Consider the following 27,382-nt stretch of genomic DNA (forward strand, 5'->3'; position numbering starts at 1 on the left):
TTGCTTTTTCAAAATTTTGGTGTGGTCTCTGTCTTTTCCCGACCGGTACAGAGCCTTCATTTGCGCTCCTTCCAAGGTCCTGGTCCTCCTTCTGAGGCAGGGGCCCCTTGGGGAGGCAATTAAAATTTTTATTTCACATGCCAACTGGGTAGGGCTTGGCTGCCTTGTGTCAAGTCTCCCCCCTTTAATAGTCCTTCCTTCATGGTGTAAAATAAAAGTGGAAAGGTGCAGATCCAATGTATGGGTGATTTTCTATGAATTTATAACAGAAGCGTCGCGTATGTCGTGTGAGAGTGTCGTGTTTGTACGAACTGAATGATGTTTCTTGCAACACCCCCCCCCACAAACACATGCTCAGTTGGTTTGAGTGTGGTGCTGATAACACCAAAGTTGCAGGTTCGATTCCTGTATGAGACGGCTGCATATTCCTGCATTGCAGAGGGGGGGGGTTGACTAGATGATCCTTGGGGTCCCTTCCGACTCTGAAAAGAACATAAAATGTTACTCAGCTAAAGGCCTGGCAGAAAAGGAATGTACATGATATAGTGCAGTCAGTAGTGTATGACACTCAATCTTAGGGTTGTGGGTTCGAGTCCAACCTGAGCAAAAAAAAAATATCCTGCAGGGGGTTGGACTAGATGACCCTAGTGGACCCTTCCAGCTCTACAGTTAAATGACGGAAGGAAGATGGGATTTAAGGAAATAAATGATAGCCTGGGGGCTTGCTGGGCGCCCCTCCCCTCCCAAAAAACCCCCCAAACATCACGGAAAGTACCGCACGCAGAAGAGTTAACATTTGCTCTGCCCCGCCGTCCCTGATTGGGCGACGGAGTTCGAACTCCCCAGGCTGAGCCCTTTCCGACCAATGGGAAGAGGCAGGCAGCCTCGAATTTCTAGCGCGGCCGTTTGCTCGCCATCCGAACGAACATCGAGCGCAAAGGTTTGGCTTTGCTCTTCTGTATAAAAAAGCGGGGCGGGAAAAGTGTATCTTTTAAAAATCACCATTCTTCGTGCGCTCTTTTCTCATATGCAAAGAAGGCAGCGTGCGAGGTGCTGAAAAATCACTTATTATCAAAGGCACTCCCCCTTTATTTTTATTTATTAAATATTATTTATTAAATATTTATTTTTATTTTCTCCCTGACTCATTATGGGATGGAGAAGCAGTAAATTAGGCAAGGAGGTTTGGGTGCAAAGCTCCTCATCGTTTTAATTTCCCCACCCCCCACATTAGCAGCGAATGTGCTAATTAATCGAGTTAGCAGCGAAAAAGGGGGCAAAAAACACAGCCAGGCGGATCCGCCTTACAGCCAGGGGAGCGGCTCAGTTAAAAACGTGTTTGCTGCAACCCCCCCCCCCCAAACCCTGCTATTTTATTGAGGTTCCATGTGCCAGTAAGCCTCGCCCGACTCTCTCCAAATCTGCATTCGGTATTAGACTTGATCCCCCTATGTGGAACCCTAGGGGAAAGCACTAGCGCCCTTGAGCATGTGCAAAGCGCCCCCGCCCTCTGGGAATCGGCTTATCTCCTTAAGCGAAGTACAGTGCGCTGAATCGCTGCAGCTCGTAAAGCGGGGGCTTCCATTTCTCGTTCGTATACAGCCCTGCCCCACACCAGCCAGCCCCCTGGGTTACGAGCGCCGGGGGTAGACGCTGAAAGCTCTGCTGCTACTGCTGCTGCCGCCCACGTGCTTCCGCCTTGGACCACCCAGCGCGCTGCGCCTCCCACTCTCTCACCTGATTGGGCGAGGGGTCGCTTGGAACGTCGGGAGAGCTCGGCTGCCCTGGCCAATCGCAGGCGGAGGGAACGTCCGAACTTTCCGAGCGGATCCCGGATCCTTTGTGCGGTCCCACGAGACTCCAGCTGCAGCGCGCAGGACAGGTGAGAGGCGGCGTTGCGTGCTCACGGAAGAGATTTTTTATTAATACTTATTTCATTTATATCCTTCATTCCTGCCTGGGCGGTTTGCAACTTTAAAATACTGGAACAGAAAGGTTGTCTAAAATGCAAAGGGGGAGGTGGGTTTGTTCTTTGGCCTTGAGTTTTTTCTCCTCTCCCCCCCCCCCACGTCAGAAGATTTGTGGGATTGACTTTGTTTATATATATTTCTAATATTAAAAAAAACAAAGATATGAAGAATAAAGAAATACCGTTGCAGCAGGTAGAAAGCAGATCTGGAGTTCCAGTGCTGAATAGACCACACGGTCCTTCCATCTAAAGAAGATCTGTTCCTGATTATTCCAGCTCCTGGCAGCTCCCCCCCCCCCCCTGTTCATTAGTTTAATTTGGGGTGGGTCGTCATTAAACAGTTTGGATCTTGAAATATTTGCCCATCTACTTCAAATCAACTAGTAGGTCCTGCTCTGCGCATGTCCTAATTTGAGAAATGGCTTTTTCGCTCTTTAATTCAGAGACAGGCAAAGGCTAAGAGCATGGGTAGGCAAACTAAGGCCCGGGAGCCAGATCCGGCCTATCACCTTCTAAATCAGGCCTGCGGACAGTCTGGGAATCAGCGTGTTTTTACATGAGTAGAATGCGTCCTTTTATTTAAAATGCATCTCTGGGTTATTTGTGGGGCATAGGAATTGGTTCATTTCCCCCCCCCCCCAAAAAAAAATATAGTCCGGCCTCTCACAAGGCCTTATGGACAGTGGACTGGCTCCCTGCTGAAAAAGTTTGCTGACCCCTGGCTAAGAGGAACCTGCGAGTTAGGATCAGGGAAATCTCCAGGCGTCTCACAAAATGGGGCGGTGGGGTTGGAGGTGTCAGCTGCCCACATTATTTTGGAGGATCCTGGTTTAACTAGCAACAGGTTTCCTTGCCATTCCCAAATACTTTGGGACTGGAATGAGCTAACAAATAAATCCTGTGTTTTGCCAGCTGTTGTACTGAAACAGGCCCCACAGGCAGTTACTAATCCTATTCTTAAAAACAAACAAACCATGGATTGATTAAGGGGATCCTCTAGCCTAGCTCCATCCAGCTAACACAACTCCCCTGGCTGTTCTATATCTGCATTGGAGATCTCAAAAGAAACTGATAATTTTGTCCTTATGCTTTAGGGTGTAATAAACAAAAATCTGCCCTTATTCCCTTATGGGGGGACACAAGAGCCCTTATAGAGTCCTTTGTAGGTTCTCCATCGGTCGGAGAAAAGAACAGAGGCCAACCAGAGAATATTGAGAAGCAAAGCAGCTAGTAAGCCTGATCTTTATTTAACTTGCAAAAGGGTGCCCCCTTCACACGCAGGAGAAGGAGGACCCAGAACCAAGGTGTGCCTGCCCTTATATAGACATTTTAAATTGCCCACCCTGGAGTCCAAGACCACCCCCAGAAACATCATACCTACATCACAGAAAGGGGTGGTCTACAACAGAAATCTGAGTGGGTTGTTTACCAGAAATCTGTTGTTTACCTCCTGTCTGGCAGGTTGCCAGTTAATGCTTACTTGATTGGATACCCTGGGGAACCTGGCCAGTCTTTTGTAATAATAAATACTTAGTTCCTGAGCCAGGTCACAGGCTCACCCTAGTCATACACAGACATACTCTTAAGACAGGATTTGTGAAGGAAAAGACAATGGGGAGGCTTTTCTATTTTCCTTGACCTCGCAGAGAAATCATTTGGTCAGTTTGGGAGTCAAAATGGTTTCCAGGCTGTTTTCCTGTGCTGCTTCAGACATGTGGTTTATATATTTATGTACGTGTTTGCTTGGTACATTTATGAACATTTGTGTGTGTGTGTGTGTGTGTGTCTCACACCTTGATTTTTTTTATTTCAAGGAGGAAGTAGCCATGGAAGCCGAGGGTGCTATTGAGGGGCTCCTTGAGGAGGCGACATGTTCCATCTGCCTGGAGTACTTCATAGACCCAGTTACAATCGCTTGCGGGCACAACTTCTGCCAAGCCTGCTTTGACCAACTTTGGGAGGACCCAAACGTAGACTCCTGCTGCCCTCAGTGTCGAGAGAGGATCAAGCAAAGGAACTTCAGGCCAAACCGTCAGCTGGCAAATATGGTCGAGATCGTCAGGAACTTCCAGGAAAGGAAAGGATTGAAGAGAAAGTGGGAAGAGCCCCAGAGGCAGCAGGAGCCCCCGAAATTATTCTGGAGGGATGATCAGGCACCAGGGGGTGTGGTTTGGGACCGGTTGCACGCTGACCAGGGCCACGCCGCGTCTTCTATAAGCAAGATCTCCGTAAAATACAAGGTAAGAAATCGATATGGCAGGTGGGCCTAGGAAATGGCCCTGGCTCATTTTTTGGAGGGTTCTGTGTAGCCCTATGAGTTTTCCCTGGAGTAAAAGGTCATGCAAAGATTACGCAGGAGGTGGTTTGAGGGTTAAATTTGTAGATTAAAACACAAACCTCTTATCCCACACGTGTGGGAGAAATACAAAAAGTAAACACGCTGTGGTGATTTTTTTAGCATAGTAAAACACCTTTTTGCTGGTTATTTTTATTGACTTTCCATAATTTATAACAAATTGTCTCCAGATTTTTTTAAAAATTAAAAACTGACTCTCCCCGCCATGTCCCGTCTATTTTTCTCCCTTCTTTGCTGCTCCCAATACAATAACCTTTTCAACTATCATTTCAAAATACATTCATCACATTGCCCTACACATCACCTGCTCAATTACCTATTTTGCTATGGCTTTTATACCTTGGTATAACCTGTCCTCAAAATAATAATTGAGTAAGATCCTCTTTTATCTATCTATAATAATCATTAATCAATTTTGAAACACAGTGAGATTTACAGCACAGTGAGAGCTGCAAGACTTCTGTAGTCACCTTAACCCAGGCATAGGCAAACTCGGCCCTCCAGATGTTTTGGGGCTACAGTTCCCATCATCCCTGATCACTGGTCCTGTTAGCTAGGGATGATGGGAGTTGTAGTCCCAAAACATCTGGAGGGCCGAGTTTGCCTAGGCCTGCCTTAACCAAATGCTCAAGTCAATTGCTACAAGATGCCTAAAACCCATCAGGGTTGGCATCAGCTGGATCTGTGAAGTCATTCCAGATTTGGGGAGGTTCTGCATAGAACCCACTCACGTATTTTATCCTTTGCAAATGCCGCCACTGGTAAGACAGAGACTCCACTTGGTCTCAGACACTAGGGGGAGCAGACAGTCCAGCAAATAGTCAGGTCCTAAACTGTAGGATTTTATATGTCACTGCAACCATGATATGTAAGAAATTTCAGAGAACTAGAAAATGCACTAGCTTAAGTTTTAGGCAAGGAAATCTAAGAAAACATGACCTGCGCAGGTGGCATAATTTGGTGATTGAATGAAAAGTACAGTCGTACCTTGGGTTACAGATGCTTCAGGTTGCGTTTTTTTTGGGTTACGGACCAATGAAACCTGGAAGTACCAGAACGGCTTACTTCCGGGTTTCAGTGGTTGCGCATGCACAGAAGCGCTAAATCACGCTTTGCGCAGAAGCACTGAATTGCAACCCGCGCATGCGCAGACGCGCTGCTGCGGGTTGCGAACGTGCCTCCTGCATGGATCACGTTTGCAACTTGAGCGTCCACTGTAATGTGGAATAAGCCATGATTGCAGGAAAAGTTAAAAATGTGTTGTGTTGTGTTAAAACAATGTGACACAGCCATTGCATGCAAAGATTGCAGCGTTCAGGATTAAAATTCAGCTGCAATTTAAGTCTTGCCGCCTCTTCTTTCTGAGATGCCTTCAAAAGAACTGGCAACGGATGCTCAACCCCACCTGAACACAAGGCCAACTAATTATATGCAGCGTGTATCAAGTTTCCCAGCTGTAAGGCAGTTCAGATTAAAGTTAAGGCTGGGGAAAACCAACCCCAAAATCAAATCAGTCCAAGAGATAAAGTCCCAAGATGTAGGGTCCAGGTAAACAGTAAGAAAAAATAAGTTTTTAAGTAAAACTCTGAAGTCTGGAGCTCAACAGAGGCAAAGGAATTGGAAAAATAAAATGGGAAACTCCTATCTTGCCCAAGCAGGCTAGCTCAAGAACAACTATGAGCAGCATTAATCATGAAGAAGGGGGAAAATTCAGATACATATTTACTAAAGGTAAAGGGACCCCTGACCATTAGGTCCAGTCGTGGCCGACTCTGGGGTTGCGGCGCTCATCTCGTTTTATTGGCCGAGGGAGCCGGTGTTTGTCCGCAAACAGTTTCCAGGTCATGTGGCCAGCATGACTAAGCCGCTTCTGGCGAACCAGAGCAGCGCATGGAAATGCCGTTTACCTTCCCGCCGGAGCGGTACCTATTTATCTACTTGCACTTGACGTGCTTTTGAACTGCTGGGTGGGCAGGAGCAGGGACCGAGCAACGGGAGCTCACCCCGTCGTGAGGATTTGAACCGCTGACCTGATCAGCAAGTCCTAGGCTCTGTGGTTTAATCCAGAGCGCCACCCACGTCCCCACGTATTTACTAGTACACCAGTAAAATATGTATTGCTGTCCAGTCTGAGGCCAGAAACCAACCAGGACATTTTCCCATTAAGTGTCTAATATAACCCATATCAGCATTTTCAGAATACAGGGCCACAAAGGGAGCGTGGATGAGCCTCCAGTTGTTGATGAGATGCATAGTTAAAGTCACTGGTCTCAAAGTAACCCTCGGCTGACATCTCATTTTCCACCTTTGCACTTCCTTTGAAATCTTTCCTCCGCAGGCGCAGTTAGAAACAGAGAAGCAGAAAATCAGATCCGCCTTCCAGAGAATGCAGGTATTTCTCCGGACAAAACAGCGTCTCTGGCTAGGTGAGCTGGGAGATCTGGAAAAAAAGATTTGGAGGAGGGGTGAAGGAAACTTTGCCGAACTCTCTGGGGAGCTTTCCCGACTCAGAAACCTGATCGTGGCGACGGAGGCGAGAAACGTGCAGCCATCATACCACGTCTTCCAGCCCCCGAGGGAATCCCTCCAGGTGAGGCTTAATGCAAAGGCGACTTCCAGGTCTCTTGAACGAAAAAGAAAATGAACCTGGGTCCATCCATTTGTTTTCCACAGGTCGGTGGGGGTGGGGAATCCTCACTTGAGCGAAAAACAGCCCAGTGTTTTTTCCTGCCTGTGTGATTGACACCCGTTTATCTTTTTATTTTTCAGGACATCAGAAGAGCCTTAACGAGGTATGTGGCTCTTTTTTTCCTCACACACCCCTTTCATGGGGAAGAAATTTGCTCCCTTTGGTGTGTTTCTGGAAAGCAAACGATAATGTTTCCTTCCGTGTTGTGTGAGGTTCATTTCTTTGCTCTTTTAATTTGGTCTTTCTCCCCCCAATCCCCTTTCTATCTAGACTAGTTCACATTCCTCCTTTTTCACCCCCTGTGAAACAACCTTGGTTTCGTTTGGGGGGCAGGGAACAGATTTCTGTAAAACAGGCCCACATAAAGGCATTCTGGAGTACAGTCAGTCGTTAGAAACCATTTCCTTCCAATGGCAGTAGATGAAGGTTCTGGAGTTTTATGTTCTCTGAAAAGGGTGACTTCTCTACAACCTCACAATCAGATGCCCTTCAGATACCTAGGAGGGAATAGTGGCCTTTTTACCTTTAGACTTAAAGGTAAAGGGACCCCTGACCATTAGGTCCAGTCGTGACCGACTCTGGGGTTGCGGCACTCATCTCACTTTATTGGCCGAGGGAGCCGGCGTACAGTTTCCAGGTCATGTGGCCAGCATGACTAAGCCGCTTCTGGCGAACCAGAGCAGCGCACAGAAACACCGTTTACCTTCCCACCGGAGCGGTACCTATTTATCTACTTGCACTTTGAGGTGCTTTCAAACTGCTAGGTTGGCAGGAGCAGGGACCAAGCAACAGGAGCTTACCCCGTCACGGGGATTCGAACCACCAACCTTCTGATCGGCAAGTCCTAGGCTCTGTGGTTTAACCCACAGCGCCACCCACGTCCCTTCACCTTTAGACTTAGTCCGCTGCTATACAGTCATACCTTGGAAATCGAACAGAAACCAAAGTGCGGCTTCTGATTGGCTGCAGGAACAAAATCGTTCAAAAACCTGGAACGCTCACTTCTGGATTTCGATTGTTCGGGAGCCGAGGCATTTGAGATCCAAGGCACTTGGGATCCTTTTTATTGAAGCTGCCATGGAAAGAACATGCAGACATGTTCATGTGAAGTACCTGCCCTGCCGCTGGGCAATCAGCCCCTGCTTTCTTCTGCGCTGGTGCTTTCATTTTGGCCAGGCCAGGCCCACCTGCTCTTACACCTGTTGCCACCTGCGGAGTAAAGACTCAGGTCGGCAAAAAAGGGGCGCCTGCAATGTCCGGCGACTCAGCACTTTGAAGCCCTGCAAATGCACCAACGATCAGCCAATTGCCTTCTTTGGTGAACATCAGATTGCCTGAGGCAAGTGTGGGAGACTGGGTCTAGGCCAGTGGGCCAGGTCTTTACCTCTCCCCGGCCCCTGTGACCCCATTCTGGCAGGGGGTGGTCCTGGCCACCTGCCAGTCACCTGAGATCAATGATTTCATGGGACTCATTTTCACCTGCACAGTGTGAAATTAAACCACGTGTGTGCCATCAGCTGGTTATTGGGGCTTCAAAGTGCTTTGTGTGGCCTGCTTGCACTTGAGTATCTTAACTGCGCACAACCTCTGTTGATGTTTGCTTCATCTTTTGACACACGTACCAGCATTTTGTTCTCAGCGCTGGGCCTTTGCTTCTCCCTTCTCTGCAAGCTTCCTAGGCAATTTTTATAAGGTTCTCCAGCGTGGACGGGTGATAGGAAATATAGGAGGCTGTCCCTGTCCCTGTTCAGAATGAATTTGACCGGATTAGAAGCAGTTGGCTCAAATGATCTCAGGTAGCTTAGGGCACCTTCCCGATGAGTACATCTTGAGTAAGAGCTCAGCCCTCTCATTTAATGTTTTGAGAGCTGCAGTCTGCAGCTGTTATTTAAACTTGACTGTGTTCCCTTCCAGGTGTGAGAAGAAAGCATCTGAGCACGAATCGGACCTTTCTCACTGGTGGGACGAGACGCTCAAAATCGCTGTGGAGAAAAGTTCTGCGCTGGAAAAGGCTACGGAGAAATATAAAGGTACCACCAAAAGCATAGCAGGGTTTGCTTTACTTGGTAAACACAAAACACAGTTGCTTCAAGAAGGCCTCTCTCTGAGCCCAGAGAGGGCTTTCAGCTTTCATAGTCCTTGCTTAAAGTGCAAGTTCAAAGCCCTGCAAGTTTAGTCTTCTATTTCTTCTTCACATGTCTTTCCATTTCTGTCTTCCAACAATCCTCCACAATTCTGCGCCACACAGTACCACAGAATGCTGTAATTGGAGCTTATGGTATAGGCCAGAACTATGTACCTGACCACACAGGAACAGAGATAAGACAGCCATGAGTATTCTGCAACTGTATCCTGGAAAGAAAAGCATTTTGTACCAACTTACAGAAAATTAATTCACTCCTTAACCTGTCCTACCCTATGAGATTCCGCAGAATGTCTGAGGAGACATCTCAAAAATCTTTTCTCCCTTTGGTTCTGCATCAGCAGGGAAGCAAGGTTCTGCTTATAATATCATGGAAGCCATTTTGAGGAGGAAAAACTGGTGTATAAGTGACCTTACCTTTAAACCTCCCCCTCACCATTCCATTCCGAAAGCTGTCCATTTCTTGTTTAAGAAGAGAAACTTTCAGAGCCAGGCCCACCTTTTTCTGCAAGGCGGCATATCGGAACACCGGGACACGGGTGGCGCTGTGGGTTAAACCAGAGAGCCTAGGACTTGCTGATCAGGAGGTTGGCGGTTTGAATCCCCGCGACGGGGTGAGCTCCCGTTGCTCGGTCCCTGCTCCTGCCAACCTAGCAGTTCGAAAGCACGTCAAAGTGCAAGTAGATAAATAGGTACCGCTCTGGCGGGAAGGTAAACGGCGTTTCCATGCGCTGCTCTGGTTCACCAGAAGCGGCTTAGTCATGCTGGCACATGACCTGGAAGCTGTCTATGGACAAACGCCGGCTCGCTCGGCCTATAGAGCGAGATGAGCGCGAAACCCCAGAGTCGGTCACAACTGGACCTAATGTTCAAGGGTTCCTTTACCTTTTACTATATCAGAACACAGTGTTTCTCCTAGTCAACAAGAGATCAAAGCAACATCATTTGTTTTTGGGAACCTTAAGTGAAAATGCACCCGATTCGCATGGAAAGTGTGGCCTCTTGCTGCTTCCAAGTCCTCCTTGTGACTTGGCTTCCCTTTTATCTCCTTGCCATTAAGCTGGCCTTCAGATTTAAGCAGCAAAACATTATTGCAAGCAGCATAATCTTAATTTTAAATTGGGTGGGGCTGGCCAGGGGCCAAGGCCCTTTACGGCCATCTTTCCAGAGGCAAAAGCAGGCAGAGCAACGAACGTTAATTTTGTCGTTGGTACAGAAGGCTAGTTTCCACACACCTTCGTGAATCCTTTTCTAACCATCCTCCAGACAAGCAGGCAGGCATGGTCAGAGTTCAATGGCACGTTCCAGCCAGGCAAAAAAACTAGATGACTAGTAGAGGACGTGGCCCGCGGTAATAGAGGCCTGGAGGTGGCTGCTGTTTTTAACCTTTGGACACAATGAAAACGTTCCTGTGTTTCCAAGCTTACACAGGCAATTAAGAAAAGGTGTTTCTGAAATATTTTATCTCTGGTTTTAAGTACTAACCTGGTCTTCATTGTATGTGTGTGTTGTTTGTGGTTGGAAACTGCTTTGGCATTTACCGTATGGTATAGCAATCTACAAATATTTTTATAAGTAAACACAAAAAAGTGCTGATGTAATAGCACAGTCCTATATGTGTCTACTCAGAAGTAAACCCCACTGTATTTAATGGCATTTAATCTCGTTTAAGGGAGTGTGGGTCTACAACCTGAATGTGAAAGTGCTGAGATACTTTGTTTGCAAAACAACTTGTTGTATATATTACCTGATTTATTTATTCCCCTGTCTTTTCTTCTGCGTCAGCGTCTCTGGAGCAAGTTCAAGACACAGGTAATTCTCTCAGACATTTTTGATGGAAGATGGGTGTTTGGAGTAGCCACTCAGCTGCATCTAGGAAACCTTTTGTGTGGCCCATGGGGGGGGGGGGGGACTTCCCACAGCAATGAATCCCTTCAACAGAAAATCAATTAAAATGCTAAATTTAGTTGCACTTTAACGTGAAATGTTTTTATTGCACCAACACACGTTAGGATAGTCCAGCTTTATCAAAAGATCCTAGGGTGTTGTACTACATTAAAAACATTTTACGAAACCTGATACAAAGCATAATAATAATAATAATAATAATAATAATAATAATAATAATAATACAAAGCAGAAAAGTATAATAATAATAATATTAACAGGTCCCTGTCCCCCCTGAGCTTTAACAGATCATAGAGTATTTAATGGTCAAAAGCCTGGGTAAAGAGGAATGTTTTTGCCTGGTGCCTGTAATGATGGCACTAGGTGAGGCTCCCTTAGTGAAGGAAATTATCTTGGAACATGGAGATCACAAGGGAAAATAAAGTAATCCATTTCATATCTCAGAAGGTGGTGGGCTTTCCTTCCTTAGAGTTATTTAAGCAGAGGTTGGGTGGGCACCTGTCATGGATGCTTTAGTCGACATTCCTTGAGGGAGGGTCCCTTCCAACTTCTTTGAGAGGGTTTGTTTTTGTTTTAGTGCTAATCTGTCTCCAAACTTGTCACTCTTTCCTCCCTGCCACAGCTCCTCTGATGCAAGACCTGAACAAAGGTAACTCGGGGAATGATTTGGATAACGTGGGGGTGGGAGAGACTGGATGGTTCTTAGGACCAGAAGAGGGCTGAAATGGGTGGAGCCGCAGCAGGCTTCACGAAGGCTTAGTCTCAGATTGCTTGGGGGGGAAACGCTGGAGAGGGGAGAACGTGGAAGGCTGTGGGGAAGTGGGGCTTTTAGTATTGGCAACAGATCCATGGAGTGAGACCCTAGCAGGCATGAGCTTCTGTGTTCAGTAGGCCGGACGCCCTGCCAAGCCTGTGTAGGTAGTGTGATTTACTTCCGTCTCGCTCCTGACACCGCCATCCGGCATCCTCTCTCCTTTTTTTTCCTGCAGTGGATGTCACCCTCGATGCAAATACCGCACACCCTTGCCTTATCGTCTCTGAGGATTTGAAGAGTGTGTGGTGGGAGGTGGAGAAGAAGAAGAAGGGTGGGAAGAAGAAGAAGAGCAACAACAGAGGGGCGACGGGGAACCTCCCTGACAACCCAGAGAGATTTAACGGGGAGCTCTGTGTGCTGGGCCAGGAGGGGTTCACGGCAGGGAAACATTGGTGGGTGGTGGAGGTGGAAACCTGGGGGAGGGCAATGTGGGCCGTGGGGGTCGCCCGAGACACCATGAGGAGGAAAGGCGTTATCTGCACCCATACGAACGAAGGGGTGTGGGCGGTGGGGAGGTTTTCCCGCAGCCCATCTAGGCCTTGCCAGTTCTTTGCTTTCACCTTTCCCGCACCGACCCCTTTGGCCTTGGCGAAAGATCCCCAGAAGATCCGTGTGTCCCTGGATTACGAAAAGGGTCAGGTGCAGTTTTCTGACGCCGACACTGACGGTTTGATTTTCACCTACCACACGGGGTCGTTCTCTGAGGAGAAGCTCCGGCCCTTTTTCCAAGTGAGGAGCTGCGGGACGGCTTTGAAGTGCTGGCCTCGGAGCCCCGCTGCCGTGAACGGAAATGATAACGCCAGAAGAGCGACGGGGAACTTCTGGTTCTCGGATGAAGTTAGACTCCAACGCCCACCAGCCGCAGAAGCATTCCACATTGATGAGGGATGGTGGGAATTCTGATCCTGCAACATCAGAGAGGACCTTAGGTTTCCCCGTTCCATTAACAAGTTTATGGTTTCAGATAATTTTTCTTGTCAGTTTCTTAACCTTATTTAAGCCAAGGAGAGGGCCATAGTCTAAATGGCAGGATTTCCAGTTCCTCATCGCAGATCTTGGAATATTCCACCTGCAAATGTCTTCCTTGTGTGGCTGTACCTTTGAAATGACCATTTATTGAGCTAAAATAAAATAAAAAGAGGAACAGGCTCTTTGTGTTCCACAGAATGATTCAGTGGGTTGCTGTGTTGAGTCCCCACTCCAACCCCACTTTTGTGTGATTTATAGGCACAGAAACCCTGCCAGGGGAAAAATGAACCCAGCCAGGCAAAAATGTATAAAAAAGAGAATTCCTGTATGCCAAGAATCATGTTTGGGGCAAGGACTCTTGGTGTCAGAACCCCAGCAGAGATTTAAAGTAACAAATTGTGCAGCAAAGTGAAATGTGAAAATATATGTGGTTAGACCTTTAAAATAACACCATTCCAAAATTTCCCTCTTCCTCCAGCCTAAGAAAAGGCCAGACGTTTGGCAAGTTAAAGATTAGTTTACTTACAAACTCTTCAAAGGTCCAGTTCATGTGCTTTTCCAACACCAGACAGGAAAGTTGCACAGGCAGTAAAACAAGTTATAAAGTGGTGAGACTTCCTAGGTTATTGGTACAGGAGTGGCTGGTGAGAGCCATGTTGTGGAACAGCCAGCTCAACCCTCTTCACAGCTTCAGCGGAGGTAGGCTGGAACACAACAAAAAGCTTGATTACCTATTTCCTCCCAATATGAGGGGACATGACTGGCGATCACACAGGCTCCCCAGACGTTTGACGGTCTATTGATCCCTGTGCCACCACTGTGCCCGCTTTCCCGCTGCCACCAAACCACTACTTTTGGGTACACACTGAGTCCAGACAGTTGTTAACATTAAACCAAATAAACAAGTTTATTTTATAAGCATTAGCAAGTTTATGGTTTCAGATAATTTTTCTTGTCAGTTTCCTAACCTTAGTTTCTTTACCGGCCTATACCTTCCTAATACCGTCTGACTGATTATCCCAACTGTTTAACTGACTCCTCATAACAGATTCTCTCACTCTCACATCAAACTTGCCCAACCCACCGACTTCCTCCCTCTCCCTTCTCTAACTCCAGACTTCAGACTGACAGTTGTTAAGAAAACTCTAATTCCTTCCCTTGGGTTCCTATTGGTTATTCATTTTACAATTAGTTAACCCTTTCCTTATGACCCAGTATGATGTCACACACCTAGGAGGGCACATGCCACAGGGACATAGCTAAGTTTGGCAGATCAGGCTATGCTATGGTAGTTTTTGGTGGGTGTAAAACTGGGTGCCAGACTCCTACTTCCCAGCTTCAGGAAGTGTTCAAATCAAGCCAGACTATCCTGGTTAGGTGTAAGGAGGGCAGAGGAAGGGGCTCTGTGGCAGATGAATGGGGGGGGGCTCTACTAAAGGAGAAATAAAGCCAGTTTAGGGGAGATAGCTATGTGAACTAGCAGGCTGGAATGGTGGAGAGAATGCCAAGCCTGAATTCAGAGTCCAAGGCTGTGGCTATGGGAGAAGACCAACCCTTTAGGCGTGTTATTACTATGAACCTCTTCATCATAGGCTCAGGTTGTATATACAATGGTACCTTGGGTTGGGGACGCGGGTGGCGCTGTGGGTAAAAAGCCTCAGCGCCTAGGGCTTGCTGATCGAAAGGTCGTGGTTCGAATCCCCGCGGCGGGGTGCGCTCCCGCTGCTCGGTCCCAGCGCCTGCCAACCTAGCAGTTCGAAAGCACCCTCGGGTGCAAGTAGATAAATAGGGACCGCTTACCAGCGGGAAGGTAAACGGCGTTCCGTGTGCTGCGCTGGCTTGCCAGATGCAGCTTTGTCACGCTGGCCACGTGACCCGGAAGTGTCTCCGGACAGCGCTGGCCCCCGGCCTCTTGAGTGAGATGGGCGCACAACCCTAGAGTCTGTCAAGACTGGCCCGTACGGGCAGGGGTACCTTTACCTTTTACCTTGGGTTAAGTACTTAATTCGTTCTGGAGGTCCGTTCTTAACCTGAAACTGCTCTTAACCTGAAGCACCACTTCAGCTAATGGGGCAGCTGCACGATTTCTGTTCTCATCCTGAAGCAAAGTTGTTTTTTTCCTTTTCTTTTTTTTTGGAAACGTTTTTATTATTAAAATAATTCAGCATTAATACACACATATTGCAAATATACAAACATAACATTTCATACAATCCTTAAAAATGTTCAAACATACCTACACTCAAATCCCACAGATAATTCCTTCTGGAGGTCTGTTCTTAACCTGAAACTGCTCTTAACCTGAGGTACCACTTTAGCTAATGGGGCCTCCTGCTGCCGCCGCACAATTTCTGTTCTCATCCTGAAGCAAAGTTCTTAACCCGAGGTACTATTTCTGGGTTAGCGGAGTCTGTAACCTGAAGCTTATGTAACCTGAGGTACCACTGTATGTGTCAATAAACCATATATCCTGGAGACGCCACAGTCTCTGCTGTGCCTCAATTCCAAAAGGAAACACGAACCCCGCAGCCTGGAACCCCTGAAATGTCACCTTTCAGAGTTTGGGGTGGTGGTGAGCAACACTATTAAACCCTGCATGCGTTAATAAGACTAGCATCTTGGTCACGTGAGGCTGCTTATCCCACTAAAAAGCCCCCCTTTATGTTGCTTCCTTTCAACTTGTGTGCACAGAGAACTGGATTATCCAAAACATTGCAACGGAGAGAAGCTGCTAATCTTGTTTTGTGGTCTTGGCAGTGATCCCTCTTTTTAACGCCAAGGACACACAGCTGTTCCACCTTTCTTCATCTTTTCACGGTTAGCAAGACCTAGTAGCAAAGGTGTATTTGCATGCAACCCTATTTGAGTCCTCGGCCAATAAAGCAAGATGAGTGCCTCAGCCCATATTCCCCTCTTTTCCCCTTTCTCCTCCTGTGATGAGGCTGTATTTTAATGTTTTAATGTTGTATTTTAATCTTGTTTTTAAGTTGTATTCATTCAACTTGTTTTTATTATTGCTTGTTAGCTGCCCTGAGCCCAGCCTTGGCTGGGGAGGGCGGGGTATAAATAAAAATTATTATTATCATTATTATTATTATTATTAAAATCCAGAGTCATTCACGACTGGACTTAGCTGTCAGAGGTCCTTTACATTTATCTTTTTTATTGAGTTCTGTGAGGTTTCTTTCAAGGAAACACCAGATTGCAGCCATGTTACCTTCCCAAGGAATCTAGTTTTGGCTCAACCAGCCAGGCAGGACCTGGGGGGGGGCACCTCAGGTTTCCCACTCCCCACCCCCTGTTTTGCATATGGCAGGTGAGAGTTCGCACCAGAAGCTTCCATGGGCATAACGAGGATTAGGAGGGGCAGGCTTTGTGTTGGGGGGGGGGGGCAGAACTGAGTTATCTGTGACACAATTGGCCAGTTAAGTATTTTATTTATTTACTTACTTACTTACTTACTTGATGGGATGCGGGTGGCGCTGTGGGTTAAACCACAGAGCCTAGGACTTGCCGATCAGAAGGTTGGCGGTTCAAATCCCCGTGACAGGGTGAGTTCCCGTTGCTCAGTCCCTGCTCCTGCCAACCTAGCAGTTTGAAAGCACGTCAAAAGTGCAAGTAGATAAATAGGTACCCCTCCGGCGGGAAGGTAAACAGCATTTCCGTGCGCTGCTCTGGTTCACCAGAAGTGGCTTAGTCATGCTGGCCACATGACCCAGAAGCTGTACGCCGGCTCCCTTGGCCAATAAAGCAACATGAGCGCCACAACCCCAGAGTCGACCACGACTGGACCTAATGGTCAGGGGTCCCTTTACTTACTTGATGGGGGGCAGCTGTCTCCCCCCCCCCCAGGCTATGCCCATGGCAGTTCTCCTGCTTCACCCTCAGACCCTAGAGAGTGAAATATTTTGATTTCCTTTTGAACAACACATAAAACACTACGGTCATACCTCATGTTACGTCCCCTTCATGTTACGTTCTTTTAGGTTACATCCTGCAGGGACCCGGAAGTACTGGAAAGGGTTACTTCCGGGTTTCGCCGCATGCGCAAAATGATGTCACGCGCGTGCGCAGAAGTAGCGAATCGCAACCCACACGTGCGCAGACGCGTTGCTGCGGGTTGTGTTTTTTTCATGTTGCAAACGGGCCTCCAGAATGGATCCCATTCGCAACCAGAGGTACCCACTGTATATGCATATATGGTGTACATTTTTAAAGCAATAATCTTAATTGCATTATCCTTTTTTTGTAAACCGCTTTTGGAGGTTTTTCCCTATGACTGAGCCATATATAAAATTTTATGAAATAAAAAATTTATAAATACAGGAAGATTTCCTTCTCTCTCCCCCCCCCCCCCCAATAAAAGCTCATAAAGATCCCATACAAAAATAAATTTTTTAAATCTTATTTCATATCCTGGTGGGCTCTCCTTCCTTGGAGGTTTTTAAGCAGAGGTGGGATGGCCATCTGTGACGGATGCTTTAGCTGAGATTCCTGCATTGCAGGGGGTTGGACTAGATGACCCCTGGGGTTCCCTCCCAACTCTAAAATTCTAACAATTCCTTACACGGAGGTTTCAGAGATGGGACTCATCCTGCCACTTTGCACAGGGAGGGTCCCAGGTTCAAATCCCCGTGGGAGGCAGCTAACTCTTCTTCCCAATTCCCACCCCAGACAGCATCGCAGGAAGGGCTGGCAAGAAACGAGATTTCGGGGCGGGGTGCGTTTGTGCGTTTGTGCGTTGTAAATGCCCTTGGTCCGCCCCTCCCCTCTCCCCGATTGGACAGAGGAGCGCAGCCTGAGCCGTCCTGACCAATCCCAGACGAGGCGCTTTCGAATTTTCACAGGGACTAGCGCCTTTTATTCCCCTGTTTTGATTTGTCTCCCATTCGCAGCCTGGGAAAGCGGCGCTCGATCTGCAAGCGGATAAGTTAAGGTGATGGTTTTGTGCAGAAGGGCTGTGAGAAGCGAGAGAGCCTGCGGGGGGGCGGGGGGGGGGTTGCAAGGTTTGTGTAGTCCCTTGTCCTGAGCAAACAAAACAAGCCACCGTGCAAGAAATTCAATCCTCCTCCTCCTCTTTCGTAGAAATATTGGAAAGGATGTATTGTATTTGGTTGCGTTTTCTATCCCGTTTTCCATCCAAGGAGCGCAAGGTGGCGCACGTGCTTCTCTTCCCGTTTATGTGCAATTTGTTAGTTTGCTTCTGAATTATTATTATTTTAACTCTGTGTTTTAAATGGCTGTGACTTACCCTGAGGCCTGGGTAGGCAGTAAATCAAATACAGTCAGTAAAAAAAATAGTATATCTGGGTTGCTGTTCTTTTAATTTTAATTTACCTTAATTGCCTTCTGGATTTCAGCTGCTTCTCATCTACCGTTTTACTAGAGCCTGCTTTGATTAAGCGGTTTATAAATGCTAGTAGAATGAAAAGTGACACACATAGGTTTAGCAAAGGGGTGTGTAAGAGAAAGTGAGAGTGAGGGCTAAGCGTTTCAAAGTGCCATTTTTTTTTAAATGAGTTTGCAACAGGGTGTGGTTAGCAGCCAAGAAAGCTTCAGCTTTCAGCTTGGAGGCAAAACGAGGTAAGTCAGGAAGGCAGGGCCTTGCTGTTTCAATGTGTTAGCCCCACTCCGATTCAATATTTAATAATAATAATAATTTTTATTTATACCCCGCCCTCCCCAGCCAAGGCTGGACTCAGGGCGGCTAACAAGCAATAATAAAAACAAGTTGAATGATTACAACTTAAAAACAAAATTAAAATACAACAATTCAAATATTGAAACATTAAAGTATTAAAATGTAGCCTCATCGCAGGAGGAGAAAGGAAAAGAAAAGAAAAGAAAAAAGAAAGAGAGGGAGGGAGGGAATCAGATTGGCTCCAAGCCAAAGGCCAGGAGGAACAACTCTGTCTTACACGCCCTGCGGAATGAAATCAGATCCTGAATATTAAACATTTCAGCTATCAGCTCCCCTTTCCCATCTATGGTCCATTTGTGCCACAGCCCCATGTAAAGTTTTATTCTACAGTGGTACCTCGGGTTAAGGACTTAATTCGTTCCGGAGGTCCATTCTTAACCTGAAACTGTTCTTAACCTGAAGCACCACTTTAGCTAATGGGGCCTCCTGCTGCCGCCGCGCGATTTCTGTTCTCATCCTGAAGCAAAGTTCTCAACCCGAGGTACTATTTCTGGGTTAGTGGAGGCTGTAACCTGAAGCGTTTGTAACCCGAGGTACCACTGTACTTGAACTGTGCCCAGTAGTATGTGAAATGGTATTCATACGTCTTGTGAAGGCGTTATCTTCTTCCTCAGGAGTCCTTTATTTTATTATTGTATTGTGTTTATATCACATTTTCTTGGAAGAGCTCAAGGTGGCGTTCAGCGTTTTCACCCACCCTGCTTTTTTCAGGGTTTTTTCAACAACCTTGTTAAACTGAGATTTGGAGACTGGCCCAAGGTCACCCAGCCAGCTTCTGGTTGTTGGGGATTTTAACACTGGTCTCCTGAATTTCTGTTTTTATAATGTGTGCATTTTGTGTGTGTGAGAGAGAGGGGGGGGTGTAGTTTTTTAGTCTTTATTTGTTATTTTGTTACATCCCCTGGGAATTTTAAAGTGGATTAGGCATGGATTTTGAATGAGATAAAATCTCAAAAGAATATAGTTCTTGAGCAAGTTCAGAGTAATAATGACTCTGAGGCTCCTCTTCCAGAATTGCAAGTGCTGTTCTTCTTCCTCATAGGAAGAAAAGCACATTAAAAAGAAAAGGTGGAAACAGGAGTCCTTTTTTGCCTTCAGCTTTGTCTAGCACAGGGGTCTGCAACCTTTAAGACAAAAAGAGCCACTTGGACCCGTTTCCGAAGGGAAAAAAACTGGGAGCCGCAAAACCGGGAAGGTGACATCGGGACGGTGCGTGACTAACGCACGCACCGCCCCCATGTGACGTCACAGCCAGTACAGCGCCCGCCACAGTGGGGAGTGTCAGGGCGCACAATGTGCCTCCTCCCCTCGGTAGTATCCGCCCCAGAGCCGCAGCAAAGGTGTAAAAGAGCCACATGCGGCTCCGGAGCCGCGAGTTGCAGACCCCTGCTCTAGCACAACAAAAGGACAAAAAGCTGAATGTGGGAGTGTAAACATTTTTAAAGAAACAGTTTGATTGGTAGAATTAAGTAGCAATGGAAAATTTAGTTTTTTCTCAGTGTACAAAAGCCGAGCTCTACAGATTCCTCTTTCCAGTCCATCTTAAGGAGCAAGAGTTGTGTCTGTACTTCCATAGGTGGTGGTTTGGCTGATGGTAAAGGAAGGGACGGATTATCCCATATAAAAGAATCAGAGCAGCAGAGGAGTGAATGGAAAAGAACTGGAAAAATACATTAAAAAGAGGTGTGCGAAAGCAGTCATATGGACCCAGGGGATCTCAGTGAGTCTCCCTGCCCCCATCTCCCACAGTTCTAGGCAGGGAAAGGCAGTGCGGTGTAGTGGTTAAGGCTAGGACCTGGGAGACCTGGCTTCAAATCCCTCCTCAGCCATTTTGTTCACAGGGTGACTGTGAGCCAGTCCTGCTCTCTGGTGGCCTTCCTCACAGGGTTGTTGTGAGGAAAGACCATGCATGCTGCCTTCAGCTCTGTGGGGGAAAGGTGCGATAAAGACAGGGCTTGTTTTTAGCCGGAACTGAGTTTCCGGCACCTCTCAGGTGGGCGCCATTGCCATCCTAAGAGAACAAGGAGGTGTTCGTGGTGAGTTCTGGCACCTCTTTTTTTCCTAGAAAAACAGCACCGGATAAAGATGTACAGTGGTACCTTGGGTTACATACGCTTCAGGTTATTCAAGTTACAGACTCCGCTAACCCAGAAATAGTGCTTCAGGTTAAGAACTTTGCGTCAGGATGAGATCAGAAATCGTGCACCGGCGGCGCAGCGGGAGGCCCCATTCGCTAAAGTGGTGCTTCAGGTTAAGAACGGACCTCTGGAACAAATTAAGTACTTAATCCGAGGTACCACTGTACAGTGGAACCTCGTGTTATGGACAAAATCCGTTCTGGAGGCCCGTCCGTAACACAGAACTGACACAAGCCGAAGTGCCACATTTCTGCATGCATGCAGCACAATTTAGCGCTTCTGCGCATACGTGAGTGGCGAAACCCAGAAGTAACCCGTTCTGGTACTTCCAGGTTGCGCAGGACACAACACGAAAACACGTAACCCAAAGCGGACGCAACATGAGGTGTGACTGTACAGTGGTACCTTGGGTAAAGAACTTAATTTGTTCTGGAGGTCTGTTCTTAACCTGAAACTGTTCTTAACCTGAGGTACCACTTTAGCTAATGGGGCCTTCCACTGCCATTGCGCAATTTCTATTCTCATCCTGAAGCAAAGTTCTCAACCCGAGGTACTATTTCTGGGTTAGCAGAGTCTGTAACCTGAAGCGTCTGTAACCTGAGGTACCACTGTAGTGATAAATAAACGAAGCACAGCCTCATTGGGTTGGACAAATTCATGGCGGACCGAACTATCAATGATGACCATATCGGGAAATGCTCTGCTGAATAACAGGGGGAGAGGGATGTTGTCCTCACGTCCTGCTCTCAGGCTTTTGGTTGGCCACTGTGAGAAAATATTGCAGGCCTTCGATGGGCCTTTGGCCTGATCCACACAGCTCTCGCTAACCAAGCCTGTCCTTTTGCTTCAGAGGGAGGCAGCCATGGCAACCAGGAGTCCCACCAGCACGTCATTCTACCATGAAGTAACCTGTCCCATCTGCCTGGACTACTTCGAAGACCCAGTGACTGTAGACTGCGGGCACAACTTCTGCCAAGCCTGCATCACCCAATATTTGGGGGATTCCGACGCAGACCCTTCCTGCCCGCTGTGCAGAGAACGGCTTGAGGCAAATAACTTCAACCCAAACTGGCAACTGGCAAGCCTTGTGCTTATCAAGAAAATTCAAGAGGAAGGACAAGTCGAGGGAAAGGATGGGGTATGCAAGACGCACGGGGAACCCCTGAAACTCTTCTGCATGGATGACGAAGTCCCCATCTGCGAGGTGTGCAACGGGTCGAACTTGCACAGAGGCCACAGCGTGTTTCCCACTGAAGAGGCTTCTCACCAGTATAAGGTAGGAAATTGCCGTAGCAGGTGGGTGAGGAGCAATGTTCGAAATTAGCCAGGCGCCAGGCGCATTTTGCACCTGGCTCCCTGCCACTTGCTGGGACGCGGGTGGCGCTGTGGGTTAAAACCACAGAGCCAAGGACTTGCCGATCAGAAGGTCAGCGGTTCGAATCCCTGTGACGGGGTGACCGCTGCTCTGGTTCGCCAGAAGTGGCTTAGTCATGCTGGCCACATGACCTGGAAGCTGTACACCGGCTTCCTTGGCCATTAAAGCGAGATGAGCACCGCAACCCCAGAGTCGGCCACGACTCGACCTAACGGTCAGGGGTCCCTTTAACTTTACCTTACCAGCCAGTTGCAACCCATTGAAGATGGCTGGGTGTCAGGATGGTGCCTGACATCTCCACCATCTAGCGATCTTTGGATCTGGACTGTTTTCTTTTTTCTTTTTTCTTTTTTTTTATTAATTTTCACATTAATCACATTGAAAAGAAACAAGGGGAAAGAAAGAAACATTAAAATACACAAAAATAAAGAAAAACACATAAAAAAGAATTTTAACTTCCAAATCCTAATTTCATTACATTGATAACTGACTTTCTTGAATCTCCTCTAACTGAATTTCATTATACGCCAATCCTTAATATTTATTAACAACATAATCTTATTCTAACCCTAGGCCTTATTTTTACTTTCAAGAGGTTTCTCTTTATCTTATATTACAGTATTTAGCCAAATATTCTTTAAAATTCTTCCAGTCTTTTTGTGTCTCTTCTTTTTTCTGGTCGCGGATTCTTCCAGTCAGGTCTGCCAGCTCCAAAAAATCCAACATCTTCACCTGCCATTCTTCTACTGTTGGTATCTCTTGTGATTTCCAGTTTTTGGCTAATAAAATTCTTGTCGCTGTAGTGGCATACAAAAACAATCTAACATCTTTTTGGGGCAATTCCAATCCTATTATTCCGAGTAGAAACGCTATAGGATCTGGACTGTTTTCACATACTAATACCCCCATCCTGTAGAATTCTATCCATTATATTTTATCTGCACAATCGGAATGAATATATTGGAACCCAAATGCTTCTGTGCAGCCTGAGCAACAGCAGTCACCATTAAGGAACAGAGGCAGATGTAGGCTGATATATATGTGGACTGTCCCTGGATCAAGTGACTTTTAAAATGGATGCTGATGGCACTGTGGTCTAAACCACTGAGCCTCTTGGGCTTGCCGATCTGAAGGTCGGTGGTTCGAATTTCTGCATCGGGTTGAGCTCCTGTTGCTCTGTCCCAGCGCCTGCCAGCCTAGCAGTTTGAAAGCACACCAGTGCAAGTAGATAATTAGGTACGCATGGTGGGAAGGCAAATGGTGTTTCCGTGTGCTCTGGTTTCCGTCACGGTGTTCCGTTGCACCAGAAGTGGTTCAGTCCTGCTGGAAAGCTGTCTGTCGACAAACGCCAGCTCCCTTGGCCTGAAAGCGAGATGCGCTTTCTCCGGCAAGTCTTGCGCAAAAAGTTTTTGCAAAACTAGGAGCCGACACTGATTGAGTGCCGGAAAGCCCTATGCGAATGTCCAGTACTGTTATGGTTATCTCCATTTAGGCATAGTATTTAGTAATAATAAGTACTACTTTTGTTTCAAACCTTCTGGGTTTCCTGTTTTCAGTTGCTGTTTACTGTTCTGTTTTGCATTGGCTGGAGACGTTGGTATGTTGTTGTTTAGTCGTTTAGTCATGTCCGACTCTTCGTGACCCCATGGACCAGAGCACGCCAGGCACTCCTGTCTTCCACTGCCTCCCGCAGTTTGGTCAAACTCATGCTGGTAGCTTCGAGAACACTATCCAACCATCTCGTCCTCTGTCGTTCCCTTCTCCTTGTGCCCTCCATCTTTCCCAACATCAGGGTCTTTTCCAGGGAGTCTTCTCTTCTCATGAGGTGGCCAAAGTATTGGTATAAAGGACCATTAGCTCCAGTCGTGACCGACTCTGGGGTTGCGGCGCTCATCTCACTTTACTGGCTGAGGGAGCTGGCGTACAGCTTTCGGGTCATGTGGCCAGCATGACTAAGCCGCTTCTGGCGAACCAGAGCAGCGCATGGAAACGCCGTTTACCTTCCCTCTGGAGCGGTACCTTGTACTTGACGTGCTTTCGAACTGCTAGGTTGGCAGGAGCAGAGACCGAGCAACGGGAGCTCACCCCGTCGCGGGGATTCGAACCGCTGACCTTCTGATCGGCAAGTTCTAGGCTCTGTGGTTTAACCCACAGCGCCACCCGCGTCCCATAAGTATTGGTATAGAAGGCGATAAAAGTAATAACGAAGCATGTGACCCCAAAGTTTCAACCTCTTATTGAAGTTCTTCCCATCTCTTCCCAAAATATCGCCACTTTGAGCAGGCTAGTCAGAGATGGGGACAAGAAGAAGAAGAAGAAGAAGAAGAAGAAGAAGAAGAAGAAGAAGAAGAAGATAAAAGCAGTGATACTTGATTGTCCTGGAATAAAGGGGGGGGGGGCAGGCAGAGCAGGGAAGAATCTGTTGCCTTGAATCGGGCTTTATTTTCTAAGGAAATGACTGCTTAACGTCAGGTGGGTTGAACTCCTGACAGAGCTAAATGACTTTTCTCTTCTCTTCAGGAGAGAATTGGTGTCCTTGTGAAGTCTTTGAAGCAAGAGAGGAAAAGGCTTGTGGACCGGAAATTAGCTAAAGATCAGAAAAAGCAGAAATGTCTGGTAGGTTTATGTCATTACGGTGGGGAATCTGTGGGCCAGTATTGACAGATGGGCAGGGGCCACCTACCTATCAATCAAATGACATCATGGCCACGTGACTGATAAAATCACCTGTCAAGGTCAACCTTCAGGGCTGAGATGGGGACGGGTTTGCCTCTCCAGCACATTTCATGCAGACAATCTCTTGTCAGAGAGATTGTGGGTACGATATTGAGGCAAGCTGCCTCCTTTTCTGTACCCGCAAGTTCTGAACAACCACCTGTGTCGGATTTTGTAATTTAGACCTGCCTGGCTTGGTGCCCTCAAGATTGTTTTAAAAATAAATAAATTATTAAGACTTTTCATAATGTGTTACACTAAAAAAACTTAATCTAAACAAAAATAAAAACAGAAAAAGAAGAATACAAATCCTCTCTCCATGGGCATAGCCAAGGGGGAGCGGGGGCCAGTTGCACCCCCCACAGTAAAAATAAATACAAATCTGAAGTTCTGTCCCCCTAGCAAAAGCCTGCCCCCTCCCAAAAAGCCTGGCTACTTCCATGCCTCTCTCACAGGTAGATCTTAAATCTTATCCCACTACGAAAGAGGTAAACTCTCCCAGCTGTCCCTTGGGAGCTTCTCTTCCCATCAGTCCCAACAAGGACAACCAATGACCAGGATGGTGGGATTTGTTGTTCAGAAATATCTGAAGGGCCCAAGGTTCCCCAACCTGATCCAACTCTTCCAGTGCTAGATTTACGTATACGCTAAACAAGCTGTAGCTTAGGGCCCCACCCTCTTGGGGGCCCCCCCAAAAAAAAATAAAGGGGAAAAAACTGGATGTATATTTCCAAAATTATATTTCAGTTCAACAATTACTTTGATAAAATACATATTTAGTTATGTGCAAATGGCTTTAGATACCTATGGAGAGCCAGTGTGGTGTAGTGGTTAAGAGTGGTAGTCTTGTAATCTGGGGAACTGGGTTCGCATCTCCGCTCCTCCACCTGCAGCTGCTGGGTGACCTTGGGCCAGTCACACTTCTCTGAAGTCCCTCAGTCCCACTCACCTCACAGAGTGTTTGTTGTGGGGGAGGAAGGGAAAGGAGAATGTTAGCCGCTTTGAGACTCCTTCGGGTAGTGATAAAGCGGGATATCAAATCCAAACTCCTCTTCTTCTATGAGGTACATAAATTACCATATAGCATATATTCAACACAAAACACAGCGACAGTTTGTTGTTGACAAAGAACAGCTGGACATATAAAGGGCCCCATTACCTTCAGTAGCTTGTTGTTGTTTAGTCATTTAGTCGTGTCCGACTCTTCGGGACCCCATGGACCAGAGCACGCCAGGCACTCCTGTCTTCCACTGCCTCCCGCAGTTTGGTCAGACTCATGCTGGTAGCTTCAAGAACACCATCCAACCATCTCATCCTCTGTCGTCCCCTTCTCCTTGTGCCTTCCATCTTTCCCAACATCAGGGTCTTTTCCAGGGAGTCTTCTCTTCTCATTGGAGCCTCAGCTTCAGGATCTGTCCTTCCAGTGAGCACTCAGGGCTGATTTCCTTCAGAATGGAGAGGTTTGATCTTCTTGCAGTGGCTTAGGGACTCATCAAACCTAAATCTGGCCCTGTTCTTCTCCCTTATTTCTTCTTAATGTGTTCTCTCCCACTCCCAGAAACAGTTAGAAACGGAGAAGCAGAAGATCGTGTCCGCCTTTGAAAATATGCACGAGTACCTCGTTCAGAAACAGCACCTCTGGCTGGACCAGCTGGAAGACCTGACCAAAGAGCTGGAGAGGAAGCAGGACGAGAACCTCACCAGAGTCTCTGAGGAGATTTCCCGGCTCAATGGGCTGATTGCAGAGATGGGAGGAAAGTGCCGGCAGCCCCCGAGCGAATTCTTGCAGGTGAGACTTAGAATCACACACACACACACACACACACACACACACACACACACAAAATGCATGTTTCAGGACCCTAGGAATGAAAGAGGCACGATCCTAGGAATGGCCATTTGCTTTACACAGTCAAAGAAATCGGCACTAGGACAAGAGGAAGCCCTGTGTGTGTTTTGTCTGGGTAAAGGTAAAGGGACCCCTGACCATTAGGTCCAGTTGTGGCCGACTCTGGGGTTCCAGCGTTCATCTCGCTTTATTGGCCGAGGGAGCTGGCGTACAGCTTCCAGGTCATGTGGCCAGCATGACTAACCAGAGCAGCTCACGGAAACGCTGTTTACCTTCCCGCCAGAATGGTACCTATTTATCTACTTGCACTTTGACGTGCTTTCTGCTAGGTTGGCAGGAGCAGGGACCGAGCAACAGGAGCTCACCCTGTTGCAGGGATTCGAACCGCCGACCTTCTGATCGGCAAGTCCTAGGCTCTGTGCTTTAACCCACAGCGCCACCCGCGTCCCTTTTGTCTGTGTAGCTGAGATCTATTTCTCTCTTTCTTTCAGGACGTTAGCAATGTTATCAGTAGGTATGTAGCTCCTCTTTTTGTGTCCTTTGCTCTTTGCATGGACGAGTTTCGATCACACTGGGGGTGTTCCTGCAAACAAATGGCGCGGTTTTCCTTCACTGTGTGTGGTTCACACTGTTGTCTGTCTGTCTCTTTTAATTTTGAGTTGGTGCTGCCCTGCTATTTTTCCCGGGGGGGGGGTGTCCCACCCCCTCACACATTTGTTTTCATTTTAAAAAAACAAGCATAAATGGATCTCTGCA

General features: G+C 47.2%; 2 protein-coding genes across 2 annotated transcripts in view; both read left to right on the forward strand.

Annotated features, from left to right (window-relative positions):
* The first annotated feature begins 1,737 nt into the window (after window positions 1-1,737).
* LOC114592014 (zinc finger protein RFP-like) lies at window positions 1,738-13,772 on the forward strand. The gene is made up of 8 exons (XM_028719819.2): window positions 1,738-1,882; window positions 3,784-4,209; window positions 6,664-6,915; window positions 7,095-7,117; window positions 8,929-9,044; window positions 10,943-10,969; window positions 11,688-11,714; window positions 12,055-13,772. Exons 2-8 carry the CDS (start codon window positions 3,796-3,798, stop codon window positions 12,780-12,782), a joined length of 1,587 nt encoding a protein of 528 aa, XP_028575652.2. The 5' UTR covers window positions 1,738-1,882; window positions 3,784-3,795; the 3' UTR covers window positions 12,783-13,772.
* A 7,694-nt stretch (window positions 13,773-21,466) lies between these two features.
* The window catches only part of LOC114590972 (E3 ubiquitin-protein ligase TRIM7-like), a 29,819-nt gene continuing 23,903 nt past the window's right edge, over window positions 21,467-27,382 (forward strand). Inside the window, exons 1-3 of the mRNA XM_077923548.1 lie at window positions 21,467-21,963; window positions 24,583-24,678; window positions 26,336-26,566. Of these exons, the coding sequence (XP_077779674.1) occupies window positions 21,550-21,963; window positions 24,583-24,678; window positions 26,336-26,566 (741 nt within the window). The 5' untranslated portion in view covers window positions 21,467-21,549. The remainder of the gene's footprint in view (window positions 21,964-24,582; window positions 24,679-26,335; window positions 26,567-27,382) is intronic.

Source organism: Podarcis muralis, chromosome 2, assembly GCF_964188315.1.
Source record: "Podarcis muralis chromosome 2, rPodMur119.hap1.1, whole genome shotgun sequence".
Taxonomy (NCBI): Eukaryota; Metazoa; Chordata; class Lepidosauria; order Squamata; family Lacertidae; genus Podarcis; species Podarcis muralis.